The sequence below is a fragment of the Neomonachus schauinslandi genome, chromosome 1 (genome assembly GCF_002201575.2).
Source record: "Neomonachus schauinslandi chromosome 1, ASM220157v2, whole genome shotgun sequence".
Classification (NCBI taxonomy): domain Eukaryota; kingdom Metazoa; phylum Chordata; class Mammalia; order Carnivora; family Phocidae; genus Neomonachus; species Neomonachus schauinslandi.
Genome location: NC_058403.1, coordinates 64176797 through 64195163, shown reverse-complemented (window position 1 = coordinate 64195163; position 18367 = coordinate 64176797). Strand labels below are relative to the sequence as shown.

The following is an 18367-nucleotide window of genomic DNA, read 5'->3' as shown; positions in this document are numbered from 1 at the left end:
AGTGCTGTTACCACCATCTCCCAGCTCCAGCCAGAGGAGCCATGGGATGCAGCAGTGTGGCCTGGCTTCCCACACTCCTTTCCACTGGGCCACAGCACCCAAAGCCACGGAGACCACCCAGCTACTTGGAGATGCATGCTCTTGCGCTCATGAGCCTACTGGCTTTGCCCTGGATCCTGGCTTTGCCCAGACCTGTGCCCAGGGTTTCCTGCATCAAACTCCCAGGGGAGCTTCCAGTACTGTCTGCAGTGCATAGGGAACCACATCAATAATCAACAATAATAAGGAAGTGTTTAAATGAACTCTATGCCTTTTTAAAAAGCAGGTGAATTTCACTTTTTATTTATTTTTTAAAGGTTTTATTTATTTATTTTAGAGAGAGAGTACGGTAGGGTGGGGGCAAAGGGAGAGGGAGAGAGAGAATCTCAAGCAGACCTCACGCTGAGCACAGAGCCCGACACGGGGCTCGATCTCATGACCGAGATCACAGCCTGAGCCAAACCAGGAGTCGGATGCTTAACCGACTGAGCCACCCAGGCACCCCGAATTTCACTTTTTAAATTTGGGCTCCTCTCAGCCCTGGTCTATATATTTACTCTATTTTGCATTCAAACCATTGCCAGTAGGGTAAGAGGGAGGGGGTCCTAAGCTCGTTGCTAATTAGACACGAGCTCCCTGCCAAGCCGCAGTCCCACTCAGCAGCTCCCATCCTGAACTGCCCTGGTGAAACAAGAAACTCTCTCCACATGTGGGTCTCCACTCCATTTTCCTCTCTATAATGATTCCATGTGAATTCTCAAAGTCCCAGCCACCCATCCCCACCCCTCAACCTAACAGGAGGAGGTATGAGACCAGGAAGGCTGACTCAGTGGCCCAAAAATGTCAGATAGAGCCGGGAAGAAAAGATCTCCCTACTTAGGCCCTGGAAGAAGGAAAGGTGACAGGGACCCAGGACAAAATGATGAAAAGATTGTAAGTGGCCCCCTTAACGTGGGATGATTTTAATCCAAGCAATACACAGAAATGTTCTTTTGTATTCACTTGGCCTTACGCATTTTCTCCTTTTGTCTTGCAGAGAAGAAATCCGTAAGTCCATCTGCCAGCCCAGGTGAGAGCCTGTTTTTTTCTCCAGGGTGCCTTTTAGGGAAGAAATTCTTTTTGTGAGGGAATTTTGTGTTTCACATTCCTTGCTGAAGCTCACAAGATCTGTGTGTCAGAACTTGTGACCCAGAACTGGTCACTCCTCAACATAGCTCAGAAAAGCGGCAAAACTGCTTTTTTTTTTTTTTTGTGCTTGACATTTGAAGTGGCTGGTTGAGTCAGAATGTTGGCTGTGTTTTCCATTTTTGCTGAGTAGTGATTGCATTGAAAGGACAGGAAAGCCACTGAATCTTTCCTTCAATGCTCTATAAGATAGGCTGATGTCACAAGACTAGCAGAATCAGAAGGCACAACTTTTTTTGAAAGGAGATAATTGGAAATGCCAGTAGGACTTTTTCCGTGGTTTTCTATGAATCAAAATTACAATTTCATCATTATAGTTACAGAACCTCTAGCATACGCTTTTCCTTAGATCTTTACAATAATCTTGTGAGGTAGACCTTATTGTAATGACCTCATAGATGAGGAAATCGAGGCTCAGAGAGGTTAACGTGAATTTCCCAGCATTAAACAGCTTGGAAGTGGCAGCCCAGATTTCCATACCCCTGGCTCAGGGCCCTTAGCACATCCCAGTGTGTGTTGTCTTCCAGGAATTTCCTCTTGCCAGAGCTCTCCCTTCCCCATCCCCCATCTACCCAACTCTCAGTCCCACCTGTTATTGCCAAGTGTCTTGCAACAGCTGTCCAGAGCAGGGTTTTAGCATGGCCCTTTCTTGACCTTGTTTTCTGTGGTTTAGAACAAAGGATAATGCAGACAGTGTAAAATTTTAAGTGGGAGAGTTTTGATAGACCCAGTTGGTAAGAGGAAAAAGCTATAGAGAGAGAATGTAAAATCTGGTGGCATGAAGGATTATAATGTGCTCCTTCATGCACTTATTATTTCAGCGCATCTGTGAGCCAAGAGAGCTGTTTATTGATTGATAGATTTTTTCCCCCTTAGCTTCCTGAAGTTAATGAAAATGTCCTTTATTTTTCTGCCGATGTTTTTCTCACCTAAGCAACATAATCTCTCTTTTCAATATTCTCAATTCTTATAAGTTCTTTAGAAACATAAGCTTGAATCCTGCTTTAGTCACTTTCCAGTTGTGTATCCTGGGTTGACTCCTATAAAATGTGTGTGATAATTTTGTGTCCCTGGAGTGCTGTGAAAATTCAATGAGATGTCGCATGCAGAGCCCCAGGCACTGAACCTCCCATGTAGTGGATGCGGGGTGACCTTGGGGTCCTCACCACTCAGCTGACCTCCCTCCCCTTTCCTGCAGTTGTTTGCTATCAGTCCAACCGCGATGAGCTCCGGCGTCGCATTATCCAGTGGCTGGAAGCAGAGATTGTTCCAGATGGCTGGTTCTCTAAAGGCAGCAACTACAGTGAAATCCTAGACAAGTACTTTAAGGTAATCCAGAATTGGGGTCAAAGACTCTTCAGCCACAGACAAAGAGAGACTTCCTCTCCCATTGCCTGATCGCATCTTCCCATCATTCCATGAAGCTATGACATTTGCTTTCTGACCAGCTTGACCAGTGAGATTCCAGCAGTAGAGCCTTTGGGATCTACTGCACATGTATATGGCCAGGCTGTATCCCCTTACCCCATATGTATCTCCCTACCCTCTACCTCATAGAGCTGGCTGTTGATACAGTATACCTTCTGATCTCACCCAGACCCAGGCATTTCCCACCCAGCTTGACATTTCTCTGAGTCATTAACTTGATCGTCTCTGGCCTGTAGCGCTCCTCATCATCTGAGAAGAGTCCACGGACTGGCATTCCATGGGTCCAGGATTCTTCATGAACCCAGATATTGCTTGTCGCATCACTTAGTTTAAGAGACAGGTGGTTCCAATTAGGGACAGGAGAGATGCTGCTTTGATAAAAGTCGGAAATAGTAGTTAGCAATGAGTAGGGCTTGCATGGCATGGAGATTTTTCAGATAGCCTGAGACATTGTTAGAAGAAGCAGTTAAGGACACTCTTCCAGCTGACTGACAAGACACAGACTCACACATATGTACATCACACCCCAAGATAAAAATACCATAAGCAGAAGCATGCACACCACACACACATCCCACATACAGAGATGCACACCCCACACAGGGACACAGCCTCCTCACCGACACACATTCACATACCCACATTGCCACATAAGGAAAAAGCCCCCTTCACTTATAGACACACATCTCTAGGTAGATGCCCTCAGATGCTCATCCACAGACGGACATGTTCTCACGTGTCTCCAGGGCCTGCTGTCCCAGGCCGTAACCAGCCTGGACTCACAAGCAACCCCAGACACATGAGGGATTTCTTGGTGGCTCTGTGGCCATCACATGTGGTCAAAACCAGCCTGGTCTGCGGATTCCTCTTCCTAACTGACTTTATGGACCCCACAGATGGGGAAATACTGGATTGGGTATTTGGTCGTTTAAGACTTCGCTTGTGTTCCTGTCTTTAGCGAGTTGTTTCTCCCATGGCAGAAAGTATGTCTCTCTGAGTTCCAAGTGTTTGAGATCACACCTGGCTGAGAAAGCACAGCCCTTCTCAGTCTATCCTCTGTCTCACTCCCCCAGCATTACAGAGCCCTTGGGGCAGAGGGTAGTTCCTCATCTCCAGAGAAACACATGATAGTGCAAAGACAGGAGAGTCACACAGGAACAGAAAGTAACTCGAAGAAAATGGTTTTTCAGAAGCTGAGTGAGCAGCACCTGCCAGGTTGTGTGCAGTGACTTGGCCATGGCTGCTAAGGCCCAGGAGACCCAGAACACTCTTTCCAAGGGGCCTCTTGGGACCTTGTAATCATTCCTAGTGGCTGGCCCCTTGGAGGCACCCTGCCTCAGGCATCAATGGAACCTGCTACTAATTTGATTCCCAAGTACCTGGGCCTCACACCCCTCTCCACACCTCTCCACCTGCTCCGGCAGTAACTTCTCCAATTGAGACCCCTTGAGAAAGTAGTTTCTTCTAGGGCATTCTCACTCCTAACCACAAAAGCTTGATCATGACTGACTCACACAACGCTTGCTTTTCCCAGACATTCTGGCAGTGTCCTCTGAGAAAATAGGGGTTTCACTATCTACTTTTTGGTGATTATTGGAGTCCTGTGTGGTGCAGTCTTCAAAGGGAGGTTCCTTCCCACTAGGCAGATAACTGCCTGTTGGTGAGAGATCTGGTATCTCACAGAAACTGTTTCTGAACCAGGGACTGCCCTCCAGCCCAGCTGGTATTCCTTACATCAAAATTAGTTGAAAAGAAAATCTAATCAGAATTGGGGTAAGACCAAAACCAGACTCTCACTTCACCTGGTGATTCATTCATGATTTCTCCAGTGAAAGTGTAACAGACCCACGTAGAGAGAGCCTGTCATGGTCACGTCATAGATACATGCTGGACTCCTGGTGGCAGACCCCCCTGGTGGCCAGGGCCACAATCGGAGCCAGACTTCTTACCTCCCTTACTCTGGGATCATGTCCCCCATCACCACAGCTGCTGTGTGTGAGCGAGTGCAGGCCCCCGGGCAGTCCAGGATATTTCTGGGGCAGGTACCAGACCTCTGTTTTCCTGTGGATTCCACATACAGAGCTGGCCTGGGGAGGCCTGCTTGGTCCCTCCTGACATGAGCATGCAGACTGGCTCTCCCCTCGGCTCCAGGCCTGGATTCTGGCCCCACTGAATGTGCAGTGTGGGCACTTAGCGCTGCCTTTTGGGAGCTGCCTGGGCCGTAGTCGCAGGTTCCTGGTGGCCCCGGGTCTGCAGCCATGGCTGCACGACTCCTCTTCAGGCTCACTCTCTCATCGGGCTGTGATGCTGTTGGGGTCTGTGAGGGTTGCTTCTGTCTGTCCAGCACTTGGAACATTTGGATTCAAGAAAGTCCTGCACTGCTAAGAATGACCCCTGGCCAACCTTACTTCATTTCTCTCCATTGGTTAATCAAGCCTTCACAAGGTGAAGGGCGGTTTCCTCAGGGTGGATGTATAGGGACTAGAGAACATCTGAGACCTGTTGCTAGGAATTGGGACAAGAATGATGCAAGGGCTAGCATGGTTTTATACATACCCGGCATTATACATACCATGGAAAGATTTACAACCTTAGAGTAGAACATATGTGACACAGGACAGTCATGGAAGGAGAGTCCCTTCTACCTGGAAGCCTAGACAGACTTTTCTTCCCGAAGCCCTTACACCATCTGGGGAGCCACCTTGAAAGTAACATGGGAATGCTGATTATTTCCCAAGGCAGCAAGACGAGGCAGCCAGGGAAAAAAATTTTCAAAAACATTTTTCCCCCATTGAAACTATTTAGGAGAGCAGCAGGATCAACTTAGAATTTGATAAGATCTTGACCTCAACACCCTCCTCCTGCAGTGGCGGCCTGGGCCTGTTGAATGGTCCCAAATGGCTATGGTCTCGGTTTAGCATCTTGCCAAAGAGGGGATAATGCCTGAGCTCACTGTACCCTCACCTTGTGCTCGTGGGATGTCAGCTGGGTCATGAGGACAGCCTGTGTTCCGTAAGCCAAGGACCTTGCACACATCTGCAGGGGGGCCCCCAGCCCAGAGCAGAGGGGTTGGGGGGAGCTTTGCACCATCTCTGCCTGCAGGTTATCAATTGGGGGCCTATGTTTGTGACTTCTCACTGATGTGCTTGGTTAGGGGTGCCAGTGTGAATGTTAAGCATGAGAGCAGGCCAGGGAAATCAAGCAGCAAGAAGTGGTCTTGTGACTCCCGGAGTGAGCTCTGAGGGTCACCTGCATTGTTGTTCCGAAGCAGCTTGTTAGAAATATACACTTCCTGGGCTCTGCCACAGATTCTGATTTAGAATGTTGTTACATGCCCAGTGAGGTTTGAGAACAGGGTCTGGTGGCTGGCCTGCACCCAGAGGTTATGTGGAGAATGTCTGCAGGACAATGTCAGGGATGAGGCTGCACAGCGCCCACAGGGACCCCAGCTGCTTGCGTAAACACAGGCCTGTATCCCAGCTGCCCTTCTGAGCAAGGTCTGGGTTTGAAAGGCCCTCGGTGGCCTCTGCCCACATACTTTCCCTCTCTCATCTTGGGGTGCAGGTGGCTTCTCACGCCTTCAAGCCTGTGTTGTTGTAGCTCTGAGGCCGGGGCAGGGTTGGAATGAGCAAGATGAACCAAAGATGGGTCAAGCTGAGTGGGAGACAGTTCTACAAAATGTTCCTGAAAGAGCTCTTCATCCCCTTTCTAGAATGTTGATAATGGTGACTCTCGCTTGGACTCCAGTGAATTACTGAAATTTGTGGAGCAGAATGAAACTGCCATCAACATCACTACCTATGCAGACCAGGAGAACAACAAACTGCTTAGGTGAGTGGAGTCGAGGGGTCTGGGAGTGGTCCATGAGGCGAAGGCTGGTTAGGAAAGGGGATTTGAACCCCTTCCTCCCTACAGGGAGCAGCCAGTGCAAGTGAAAAGTAAAAAGCAAAATAGGAATTCTGTCCTGGTCTATTTTGTGAACATTATGAACTAATATATTGAGCACCCCTGGTATCTGATCAAATAGTTATTGTTTTTGGCCAGAACTTGCAAGCAATGGAATGTAATCTTAAAATAAATTATCAAGGTCACATCAGAGCAAAAGTGTTTCTGAGTATCGTGGGTAATGTTTTAATGGTTAATTTTCTGAAGGAATTACATTACTGTATTCTTTAATTGCAAGTCTAAAATAGCTTTAGTTCTGATTTTTAAGATAATTGGTGCTATTTCACATAGAGAACCCTAATTGTCACAAATGAGAGCCTGTCCCTGTCCTTTTCTGATATTATTCCAGAGTAAATATTAATAAAAATTAACCCCTAAGAAACTTCTGGTGTGGTTCCAGTACATCAGCAAGAATTAAAAATAGGAACAGCACCTCTTTTGTTCAGAAGAAATAGAAAGCATGAAGCCCAGATTCTACAATGATTCTTTCTTAGTAGTCCAAGACCTTACAGTATAATATTTGAAAATCCTTCATATTTTGATAACTTGAAATTAGGTAATATTTTACAAGTTCAATGTTTGATCTTCCTAATATCCCAGTGAAGGAGGCCTCCCTGTCCTCATTTTACAGATGAGAAAACAGGCTCAGAATAGTTGAAGAGCTAGCTCAAGGCCGTTTGGGTAGGAAGTGATTGAACTAGGGCTCAAATCCAGGTCAAGAGGAGCATGAGGGAACTGGGGTTCCATAAAACTTTTCTGAACATACGTTTATCTTTCTAGAATAGTGATAATGACGATGCCTGCTTGAACTCCATCACACATTCCATTCCTATCATCTATTCATCTCCCTTCTGTTTTGATTTCCCTAGTTTGGTTGACTTAACCAGTACCATGGGGAAAGGCAATTGCTCATGGAAGGTGCATAGGCAGTGAGAACATTTGTCAGTCAAAGTGGACAAAACCATTCAAGAAACTTTAGTCTTCTTGGGCGCATTTGAACAGTGTGAATAATCTGACATCGAGTAACAAAGTAAAGGTTGGATGCTTACAGGAGTCAGGATGGATGATGCTTATGGGAAGGCAGTGCAGAAAGTTCTTTAATTAACAGTCGCCCCCTTGGCCTCCTGGAGGTCTCAGATGTATGTGATCCCAATGTTTAGTTCCTTTCTGTGGGAGTGAAGCTGAGGTCTTGCTGACATATTTCTCCTGTATTTTGTTCCAGAGGGCTCTGTGTTGATGCTCTCATTGAACTGTCTGACGAAAATGCTGACTGGAAACTCAGCTTCCAAGAGTTCCTCAAATGTCTCAACCCGACCTTCAATCCTCCAGAGAAGAGTATGCTTAACCTAAGAAATATGAAGCTGTAGGGAATGGGGGCCTTTGGGGAGGGCCAAGATAAAGATACTTGATGGAATTTTCCAGAGCTTGCTAAGAAAATTTCCTTCCACAATTCTAGACTGGGCCCTAGCCTATCATCTACATGCTGAGGTTAGCGTCCAGAAATCTTTGGATCGATGGCATCATTTACCCAGATATGTTGCCTCTGAAGGATAAGCCAAAGCAGGTCTTGTCTGGGAAAGGGGTAAAGTGCACAGACGGTAGCCAGCAGGTCCTGTTCCGCCCTCACCCTAAACCGATGCCCCTTATTTCTGGTCCCACCAGAGTGTGCCCTGGAGGATGAGACGTACGCAGACGGAGCAGAGACCGAGGTGGACTGTAACCGCTGCGTCTGTGCCTGTGGAAACTGGGTCTGCACAGCCATGACCTGTGACGGTGCGCTGTCCCTCAGGCAGGAGGAAGGAACGGCGGGGAGAGAGCGACCTTTGTGAACCCAACATAGGAGAAGTCAGGGTGGGGATGATGGAGAAGAGTGCAGTGGCCAGGAGCAAGGAAACCAGGGAGCAAGTCACAGACTCCAATTTGTAGTGTAAGAGTGCCCAGTGGGCCGCATCAACGGCAAAGCACTTCTGCCAGATGCGTTAAGGTCAATACTCCTTCCAGAGGCTTGGCAGAAGAGAGGTTTAAGATGCAGGGCAAGGTCAAATGTTGATATGAGATTGGAATAATAATAATAAGAGTAACAATAATGATAATGAAAGCAAATACTTAGAGCTGCATGCCAGGCACTCTCCTATGCACTTTACCCACTTAATCCTTAGAACAGCTTAGGAGATCCTCTATGTGAAACACTCAGGTGGTTGGAAGACAAAATGACTCCTCCTTGCCATCCATACCCAGCAGAAAAAAGAGAAATGTTCATAGGCCCTCTTTGAATTAACAGACTCGGGTAATCCCTAAGGAAAAAAGGTTGAGACATGGTCAGTGTGGGTTGAGGAGATAGAGATGTCAGAGAAAATTGGGGGGACAAGTGCAGAAACCACATGGCATGTTGGAATGATGCCAAAGATCAAAAGAAACTCTTGAATCAGAGCCAGGTCATAGGAAGAAAACAGGCACCATTCAGATTAGAGGAAAGACAGTGAGGGTGAAGCCAGGTCTAGAATGGAGAGTCACATTGGGTTTGAGAAAAAAGGTCAGTTGGCAAGGACCAAACCCAAAATTTACACCAGATGGGGTGAATTTAAAATTAAATCTTAAAAAAACTGAGACAAAAAAAGCAGACTGGTCTTAGGATCATGTTCAGGGAGGTCAGATAAGATGGTAACTGGGAGACAGAGGTCAAAGATCCAGAAGAGGTGATTCTAGATAAGAAGCCTAGGCAGCAGCAACAGTACAAATGGAACTCAGTCCTACCAGGGGATCCCTAGTCTGTCACTGCCCGGGACCAAGTTTCTTCTCAGTGTGGAAAGGCAAGAAGCCAACACAATTCCAGACACAAAGAGCAGGAAGAGGCTATTCAGAAACTTAGAAATTGCTGGAAGTCAAAACTATAAGTCAGGGTAGCCAGGCTAAGCACACAGTAGCTACTGAAGCCAAGAGAGAACATCTCAAAATACGACCCAGCGTGCCTCAATCAGGAAGCATCCTATATTTATCTTCCCAAAACCCCCTGTGGTAGCTCTCCACACCTAACTGTGCCTGGTCTGGCTTTGTAAGGGTAGCCATCCATTTCTAAGACACAGGCAATTGTTAAATCGCTGGTTTACAGAATAAGCATGCCCATCTGAATAATAAGCCCCATCACATGCATCAGACAAAACCCAAATGATCGCCTCCATGAGACAGTGCCCATTTCCACAGCCACACTGGACAGCTCGTCCTCCCTCTCCGGGTGGCCCAGGTTCAGGGCCCTCTGTGGTATAGTATAAAGAGCACTGGAGATGGCAGTGCCCCAAGGTGAGCCTGCCTTGGTGTGTGGGCCATGGATCTGAGAGGACATTGTAGAGGCCGCATTCCAAAGTCAGTACCTGAAAGGCAATCTGGTCTTAGATCACAAATCCCAACGGGGCAAAGAAAAAGGGGCGTCAAGACGTGAAACCAGGTGGAGCCAGAGCTGAGGGAAACTGCCATGAGGGGCAGATTAATGCCAAACTCGAGAAGGCATGGTGGAGCGGTGTTTCCTCACAGCAAACACTGTTCTCGGTAAACGTAGATTCCCTCTCAAACCTACTGAATCAGAATCTGCAAAAGGGCAGCTCGGGAACCTACGTTTTTAGGATGTATTCTATGATTTTTTCTAGCCACCCTGTAAATTTGGGAAACATTGCTAGATGCAGTGGTTATCAACCCTGGCTGCACATTAGAATCACCTAGAGCCTTTATAAAATCCTGGTGCCCAACAACAATTAAATCAGAATCTAAAAGTAGAATTTAAACAATTGTATCTCGAAAATTTCTGTAGGACATTTTGCGGGTGTGGAAATGGTTGAGAATCACTGGCCTAGGATCTTCCTGAGTCAAGACCCAGATACTCCCCATAGCTTTCCCTGCAGGCCCTGCCCCTGGCATGGCTGCGCTGGAGGGGGGAAGGCTCCCCTGAGGCCAGAGAAAAGTGAAGGAGATTGCTTTGTTCACAGTGTGTTACTTTGAAGGTGTCCGTTGCACTGGGACACTTCATATTCACAGAAATGCAGGCAGTTCACCCTTCCTTCCAGAGGTTAAATGGGAGAGGAAATTGAGAGCCTACAAGGTAGCTATTGGTGGGAGCTGAACTGACTTCCCTCAGTGACCACTGCTCTGAGCTTTGGTTCTTCTTGCAGGAAAGAATCAGAAGGGGGCCCAGACCCAAACAGAGGAGGAGATGACCAGATATGTCCAGGAGCTCCAAAAGCACCAGGTGAGTTGCCACCTCCATGCTGGCTCAGGATCTGCTGACCACTAGGCCCTTCCACCATTCAGATATTGCCTAATGCTGCATGAGAGCAAGGGGCCACTCTGGTTCATACAGTAAATCCTAAATGGTAAACCCACAGTATCAAACCATGATATAGACAGTTCCCTGATGGAGTCCTTCCAGGGTCCAGCAGGTCCCAGCAGATGAAGGCTACAGCTTGGTAAATTGCTTTATAGGTAAGAATTAGGCAGGTGGTGATCTGCAGATAGGTTGGCAGTGGTTTGCAAATGAGCAGGGTCTAAAGCGGTGTTACTGTTTCCTGTCACGAGCAGTGCCCAGAGCCGAACACTAGGAGCTCCTTGGGGGCAATGAGCAGGAAATTACTGAATGTGGACCACAGCAGAAAGGATCTCAGTTAAATGCCAAGCTGGTTAGAAAACAGCCTGGGATTGACAAACCCAGAGAACTTAGAGGTTCTGCTTCCTGGAGACTTGAGAAGATAATAAGAATTCTGTTCAGGTTCTATGTCATTCAGTTGAAGGCCTTCTTGGGAAAAAGGCTCTTGGCAGAATAGCGATTCACTGACATACTTTGGTAAGGGCTGGAGAGAAAACCCGGATATGCGGGCTATAAGGGCCTGTCTTCCCGCTGCCTTACCGTGTAGTTAACAAAGGATATTGGGCCTCATGTCACCTGTCTGCAGACTGGGTCTGGTATACAAGCCTTCTCTCTGACTTAAGTTCTGAGGGAATTTAACAGTCACAGAGCTACTCAACTATTGAGATGAAGTATTTGACTCGAAAATAATTAAGTGCTCAAAAATAATAATTGCTCATATTTATTGACGGTTTTTAATATGCATTTTGTCACTATTGTCACTGATAACGTAGAAACCTCCTGTCAGTTTTTTAAGCCAAAGCAGAAGCTCCTAGCCTTCTGTTTTTTTTCATATTTCATCAGCCTTGAGTCTCCAGACGAGTCTGACCACATAAAAGAAAAAAAGAACTTAATAGGAATTCCTTTCCTCTGGGGTGGGGAAATGATCAGAGTAGACAGTGGGGAGTGAATTATAAGAGGTAACAGTTTTATGTGTTTTATGTGAGTTCCCTCAGAAAGCAGACGCTAAGGCAAGGACTCGAGTACAAATAGTTGATTTAGCAATCCTAGGAGACACCAGAAGGGGAGTTGGGAAGCCAGCCCAGGAAGGGAAGGAAGCAATAAAGAGTGTATATCCAGGCATGTTACCGCTGTAGGTGTGTGGAGCTTGGTGCTGCTGTGGAGGGCTGGGACCAGAGTTCATGCCTGAGGGGGAAAGGAGCGGGGGTATTCCTCCACACACTCCCAGGCGCCATTGGCGAGGGCCGCCAGCAGCAGCGTGAGCTCCCGGGCATCTCTGGCCTGCCAGCATGTGTGGGCAGAGCCGGCTCCAGCAGCCAGAGGAAGTCTCAGGCAAAGAGGGGCAGATGTTGGCAGGAAGAAGCCATGCCAGTGTACTGAAATGCTAAGGGGCTATGGATGGGAAACCAGCAGTGTCTGCTAAATGCCAGGCACTGTTGGTGTTTGTTTCCTAATTAATTTTTTATTGAGATGTAATTTATATACCATAAAATTCACCCTTTTAAAGTATACAATCCAGTGGTTTTTAGTATATTCACTAAATTATCAACCATCACTACTGCCTAATTCCAGAACATTTTCATTATCCCAGAAAGAAACCCCAGGCCCATTAGAAGGGACTCCCCATTCTCTCTTCTCCCAGCCCCTGGCAACCACTCATCTACTTTCGAACTCTGCAGGTTTGCCTATTCTGGACATATACAAATGGAATCATACACTATATGGCATTTTCTGTGTGACTTCCTTCACCCAGCATAATGTGTTCAAGGCTTATCCTTGTTACAGCATTAGTCAGGACTCCATTCCCTTTCATGGCTACATAACATTCCATTGTATGGATTTGCCACATTTTGTGTGTCTGTTCACCAGCTCATAGATATTTTGGTTGTTTCCCCTTTTTGGCTATGATGAATTATGCTGCTGTGAACATTCTTGTTCAAGTTTTTGTGTGGACATACGTTTTCAGGTCTCTTGGGTATATACCTAGGAGTGCAATTGCTGGATCATATGGCAACTCTGTGATTAATCTTTTGAGGAACTGCCAGACTGTTTTCCAAGTGGTTGTACCATTTTACATCCAAGCCAGCAGTGTTCCTATTTTTCCACAAACTCACTGCATTTGTTATTGTCCATTACGTTTTATTTTAGCCATCCCAGTGGGTGTGAAGTTGCATATCGTTGTAGTTTTGACTTGTATTTCCCTAATGACTAATGATGTTGAACATTTTCTCATGTGCTTACTGGCCATAAGGAAGAATGGCTTCTTTGGAGAAATGTGACATGTTGTAAGACATGGTGCTTTATTACCCTCATTTTGTAGATGAAGACATTGGGGCACAGTTTTCATAATTTGCCCGAAGTCCCCCAGAAAGTAGCACATCCATGATTGAAGTTCAGACAGTCTGCCTCCAAAGCCTGTTGCTCTCGGGGCTGGGATTTTTGGAACATCTTGTAGTACTTGCATTTAGTATCCTTTTCTTCATCTTTAAAATGGGGATAATCATGGGGGCACCTGGGTGGCTCAGTTGGTTAAGCGACTGCCTTCGGCTCAGGTCATGATCCCGGGGTCCTGGGATCGAGTCCCACATCGGGCTCCCGGCTCAGCGGGAGGCCTGCTTCTCCCTCTCCCACTCCCCCTGCTTGTATTCCTGCTCTCGCTGTCTCTGTCTCTGTCAAATAAATAAATAAAATCTTTAAAAAAAAAAAAATGGGGATAATCATGTCTGACCTGTGGTTTCATAGGCGTTCAAATGAGCTCAGCTCTTAATTCAGTGACAGCCCCTATGTGACCATGTCAAAAATAAGACGTGATCTTTGCCCTCAGGTTGTTCTCACCCACAGGAGAGACAGACAAGTAAACAGAACTAAAATTTAGCAGAAGCATGTCTCTGTCGATGCTATTTAAAATCTTGAGTACTAGATAGATGCCAGTGATTTTTTTTTTTTTTTTATAATTCACAATGCTTATTTTCTCCTGCTTCTCAAAGGAAACAGCTGAAAAGACCAAGAAAACGAGCACCAAAGAGATCTAAAGAGGAGGCACCTGGGAAGGGTGTCCAGAGCCTGGCACCTTCTCTTCCACTTCAGCGCTGAGTCCAGTATATGCAAGTGTCTGCCGCAATCGCCCAATCACCAGTATTTGCTTGTATAGCAATGAGTTTTTATTTTGTCTATTTGTTTTGCAATAAAGGAAATGGGGGTGGCTGGCTAGGAGGGGAAGGGCCATAGCCTTCATTTCTAGGAGTGCTTTGAGAGAAACTGTACATGGTGCTCAGGGGCTGGAGACAAGTAAGGAAACTGCATCAGGCTTGGGAGAGGAGCGGTCCCAGATCTGAACCCCAGTCTGCCACAGCTATAAACATGCTGCCGGAGTGCAGGCAATGCCAGACAGAACTTTGCAGGCTGCCCCAGAGGAGGGGTTTGGGAAGCTCACTGGAGAGGAACGCATTCTGCGTCCAGCCCTTCCTGTTGCCATCGGCGTAACAGACCTCCGGCGTCTGAGCCTCTCATGGCCCCAACCACTGCCTCTAGCTACACAGCCATCCTTGTTACCCGGTGTCTCCTAGACTTGGGAGTTTCTGGGAGGGTATACACAAATGATGCAGATACTTGTATACTTTGAGCCCCTTAGAGACCTAACCAAATTTTTAAACCTCTTACCAAAGGTGCTATTTTTCTGGAAAACTTTTTGGCAAGTTGACTTCATTCTTCAATTATTATCATTATATTATTGTTGTTTTTTAATATTTTATTTTCTTGACTAGAAATTAAGCTTTTGTAATTATTTTTCAGTAGTCCTACCATTTCAGGGGTGGGAGGGTTGGGGGTTCTTTCTGGTGCAGGGACCGCTATAACCCAGGCTCCACCCACCCTGCCACATATTAGATGCAGCTCAGAGTTTTGTCCCCCTGGCTTCTAGTGGATCAGCAGTCTGCCAGCGGGTGCCTCAGGCAGAAGCCAGGGGAATATGAAGCGTCTCCCTACAAAGCTTTTAAGGTCCAAAAAGCTAATTTGTTTCCATTTATTCTGATAAGTTCATGCAAATCAGTATTCCAAAGGATGGAGACAAGTGTAGCCAAGCAGGGCTTAGCCTATCAATATGCTCTTTGATCCACCACTAACTTGGAGAGTGACTTTGGCCCTGTCTCTTCCTATTTCTGGGCTTCAGTTTCCTCAGTGAGCAAGTAGGAATGCATTAACCTTTCAATTTGATAAATTATAAATTCTGAGGTTCTGATAATTGGTCCAAAAGGATACAGATTCCTATGATTTTCCTTCTCCTTAGGATAAATGAAACCTTACTGTTACAACAAAAGGGTCAGATGGCTACAAACAAGATGACCAAATCTGACCTCACTCCAGAGGGCTGCACGGGTTGTGCTGTGATGTAGAGCCCTCTTGGGTAAAGTCTGTCCAGGAAGAGAATGGAAAAGAGAACCACTTCACTTTGCCTTCACTTTGCGCTCCATTCTTAACCTTCTTGGAAACAGAAGTAGCGTTCCCTCTCAAGATGAGGACAAAAGATGGTTTCACATTTTAAAGAGGTGGCGGGGGGTGGGGATGGAAATGGAGTCTTCAAACTGTGATTGGGAAGAAATTTATCATTCCTATCTTTTGGACTCTGTGATTATTAACCCCACTATTTATCATGTTTAAGATGCACTTGGAACAACAAAGATTAAACACTTGACATAAGATCTCATTTTCAGAAAGCAGATTACAGACCATGAGAGGGAAATTAGGTAGATTGCACTGCCCAGGTGACTCTGAGAAAGTTGTGCTTGAATGTGGAATTCCTTCTAAACAAGTTTCCTTGTTCTTCTTTGAAAGGAGAACATCCCATTTTGTTTAGAATTCTGAGCTTTTATAGACATCCCATCTCATTTAAAAGCTCTCTTCAAGCCCCACTTGTGCATGCTGAAATGCACCTTCCTGTCCAGTTGCCTTGGAGAACTCCGAACAGCACACCTTGATTGAGTTTTGCCAGCCCTTGGACACTGAGGGAGAGCACAGGAGTACCAGTTTGTTTAAAGCTAGAAGCCAGAGTGTCTCCTCACCAGTTACATTCAGGACAGTGGTTGCCATCTAAGACTACCCAACCCTGCAACATGGAATTCCCAAGAGCAAATCTGCATTCCTCCTGTAAATAGGGCCGCTATTGTCTGCACCATAGAATCATACAATCTGATGACCATTCATGGAAAGCTGCTAAATAGCCTAGTTTGGGGAGTCTTGCATAGAGCTTTGCATGGAGCAAATAGGATTAAACCAGGTTCAGTTCCTCCAGCTCTCTACAAGCACAGGGCTTAGACTGCAAGCTTCCTTGGGCTTTCTCAGTGTGTATATGATTTTATTAACATATTACGGCATCTGCTAAGATTCAGTGTTCATGGAAACCTTCTCACATGCCATGACTCTGGACTCCATCACTGTTTTTGGAAAGCAGGGCTCCTCCACCTGCTAATAAGCCCATGTGGACAAATTTGAATGTCTTTCCTTTACACTTAAGTTTTTAAATAATCAAATTTCAAGAAGCAAATTTGAACAGGTTTCTGTTGCCTATGTGTTTGTGAAATGTATTTGTATTAGTAGGCTTCCATATTGCATTTAACTTGTTTTTGTAACTCCTGATTTTTTTTCTTCCTTTTTTTTTTTTTGGATACTATTGATAAATAAAGAAATTAAAACCGTCATTATATTGTTTTCCTCCCCCCACCCCCAATTAAGACCAAATAAAGTTGTGAGAACATTAACCATTTACCTCATAAAAGTGGATTTGGCCTTCAGGAGCCTTAAAAGAGGCCTGAAGAGTTTCTCCTAATAAAATCTGGGACTGCCACTGGGAGGGCAAGTTCACTCAGGGACCGATAGAACAAGTTTACTTAAAAGAATCCTGGATGGTGGGTCTGGAGTAGGAAGTGATGAGAAGTCAGGAAGCATTCCTATACTGGGAAGAGGTTAAACTAAATGGCTCCTAAAGCCCCTGAAGGTCTTATGAGACTGGCTGTTTCTTATGAAACCAAAAAGCCAAGTAAACCTGGGAAAAGTGACACAGGGAGCCAAGCTCTGGCCAGACAGCCTTAATGGCTTTTACCCGATACATATCCCATAAGGATAAACATTGCTGAGTGAACTGAATGTTGGCTAGTTAGAACCCTCTGTTCTGCTCCATCTTGGAGACATATGACCAGTACTTGCTTTCCACCTCCCTGTCCAAGTCATATAGTTACTGTGCACTCCACAGCCCCAATAATTCTGTCTCCCAAAACAGCTCATTCCAGTTGATGAGGCTTAAGCTTTCTTAATTTTAGTCCTATATGGAGAAGACTTTCTGCTCTAAAATTACAGCCAGACCACCTTAATTGGATGTGGGGTATTACTCAAATGCTAATCAAATATTAAAAGGCAATCTCTGGTTATATTATTGCTATAGATTACTGGTCTCACTAATCAATTTGATTCCTCAAATTTTTATTCTCAGAAGGAAATTTTAAACGCAATTTGAAGAGTACCTTGTCCACAACCACTTTTAAATCCTGGCTGGCCTCTCCCAATCTTCTACCATGTTCTGGGAACACTGCTATTACAGTATGTATGTACTAGGAAGTGAAAATGAATTAAAAATAACCTGGGGTGCCTGGGTGGCTCAATAGGTTAAGCATCTGCCTTCAGCTCAGGTCATGATCCTGGGGCTCTGGGATCGAGCTCCGCATCGGGCTCCCTCCTCAGCGGGGAACCTGCTTCTCCCTGTCCCTCTGCCTGCTGCTCCCCCTGCTTGTGTTCTCTGTGTGTGTGTGTGTGTGTCAAATAAATAAATAAAATCTTAAAAAAAAAAATAAAAATAGCCCTTTTGAAAGAAGCTTAATTCAAATGGTAAGTTTCCTACAATCAAAATGTAATATTATGAATTGTGCAAATTAATACAAATTACTTTGATTAGCTTTAGTTTTAGAGGACTTGTATCAAGTCCCCATCAGTCCTCTCCAATTATCTCTGAAATATAAGGGGAAGGAGGGAGGAAAGAAAAAGAATGAATGAGTGGATCGCTCCAAGCAGATGTCATCAGAGCCCTGGAGTAAATGCAGCATGGATGTGTGATGTGATCATGTTGCATCATGAGAGGGTCTTCCTGTCAACAGAAGTTACTTTTTAAAATTATTTAACACATTTCTTATTGAAAAAGTAATATATGCACATGGTAAAAAAAATAAAATTGTGTCAAAGAAAATACAATTAAAAGATCCATCCTCTTAGAGGGTGTGTACATTTATAAATTTGCTTAGAATTACCGACTGTCCTTCAAAGAAGTTGCACCCATTTACATTCACACCAAAAATACAGACACTGATGTCTATTTGCCTACATTTTTGCAAGCACTGTGTCTTTAAACTTTGGGCCTCTTATAGAGGAAAAATGGTA

General features: G+C 45.4%; 1 protein-coding gene across 1 annotated transcript in view; it reads left to right on the top strand.

Annotated features, from left to right (window-relative positions):
• FSTL1 (follistatin like 1) overlaps positions 1-16641 on the top strand; it is a 52577-nt gene extending 35936 nt beyond the window's left edge. The window contains exons 5-11 of the mRNA XM_021692737.2: positions 1076-1108; positions 2423-2553; positions 6365-6483; positions 7820-7932; positions 8260-8370; positions 10758-10834; positions 13936-16641. Of these exons, the coding sequence (XP_021548412.1) occupies positions 1076-1108; positions 2423-2553; positions 6365-6483; positions 7820-7932; positions 8260-8370; positions 10758-10834; positions 13936-13980 (629 nt within the window). The 3' untranslated portion in view covers positions 13981-16641. The remainder of the gene's footprint in view (positions 1-1075; positions 1109-2422; positions 2554-6364; positions 6484-7819; positions 7933-8259; positions 8371-10757; positions 10835-13935) is intronic.
• Positions 16642-18367: the final 1726 nt, after the last annotated feature.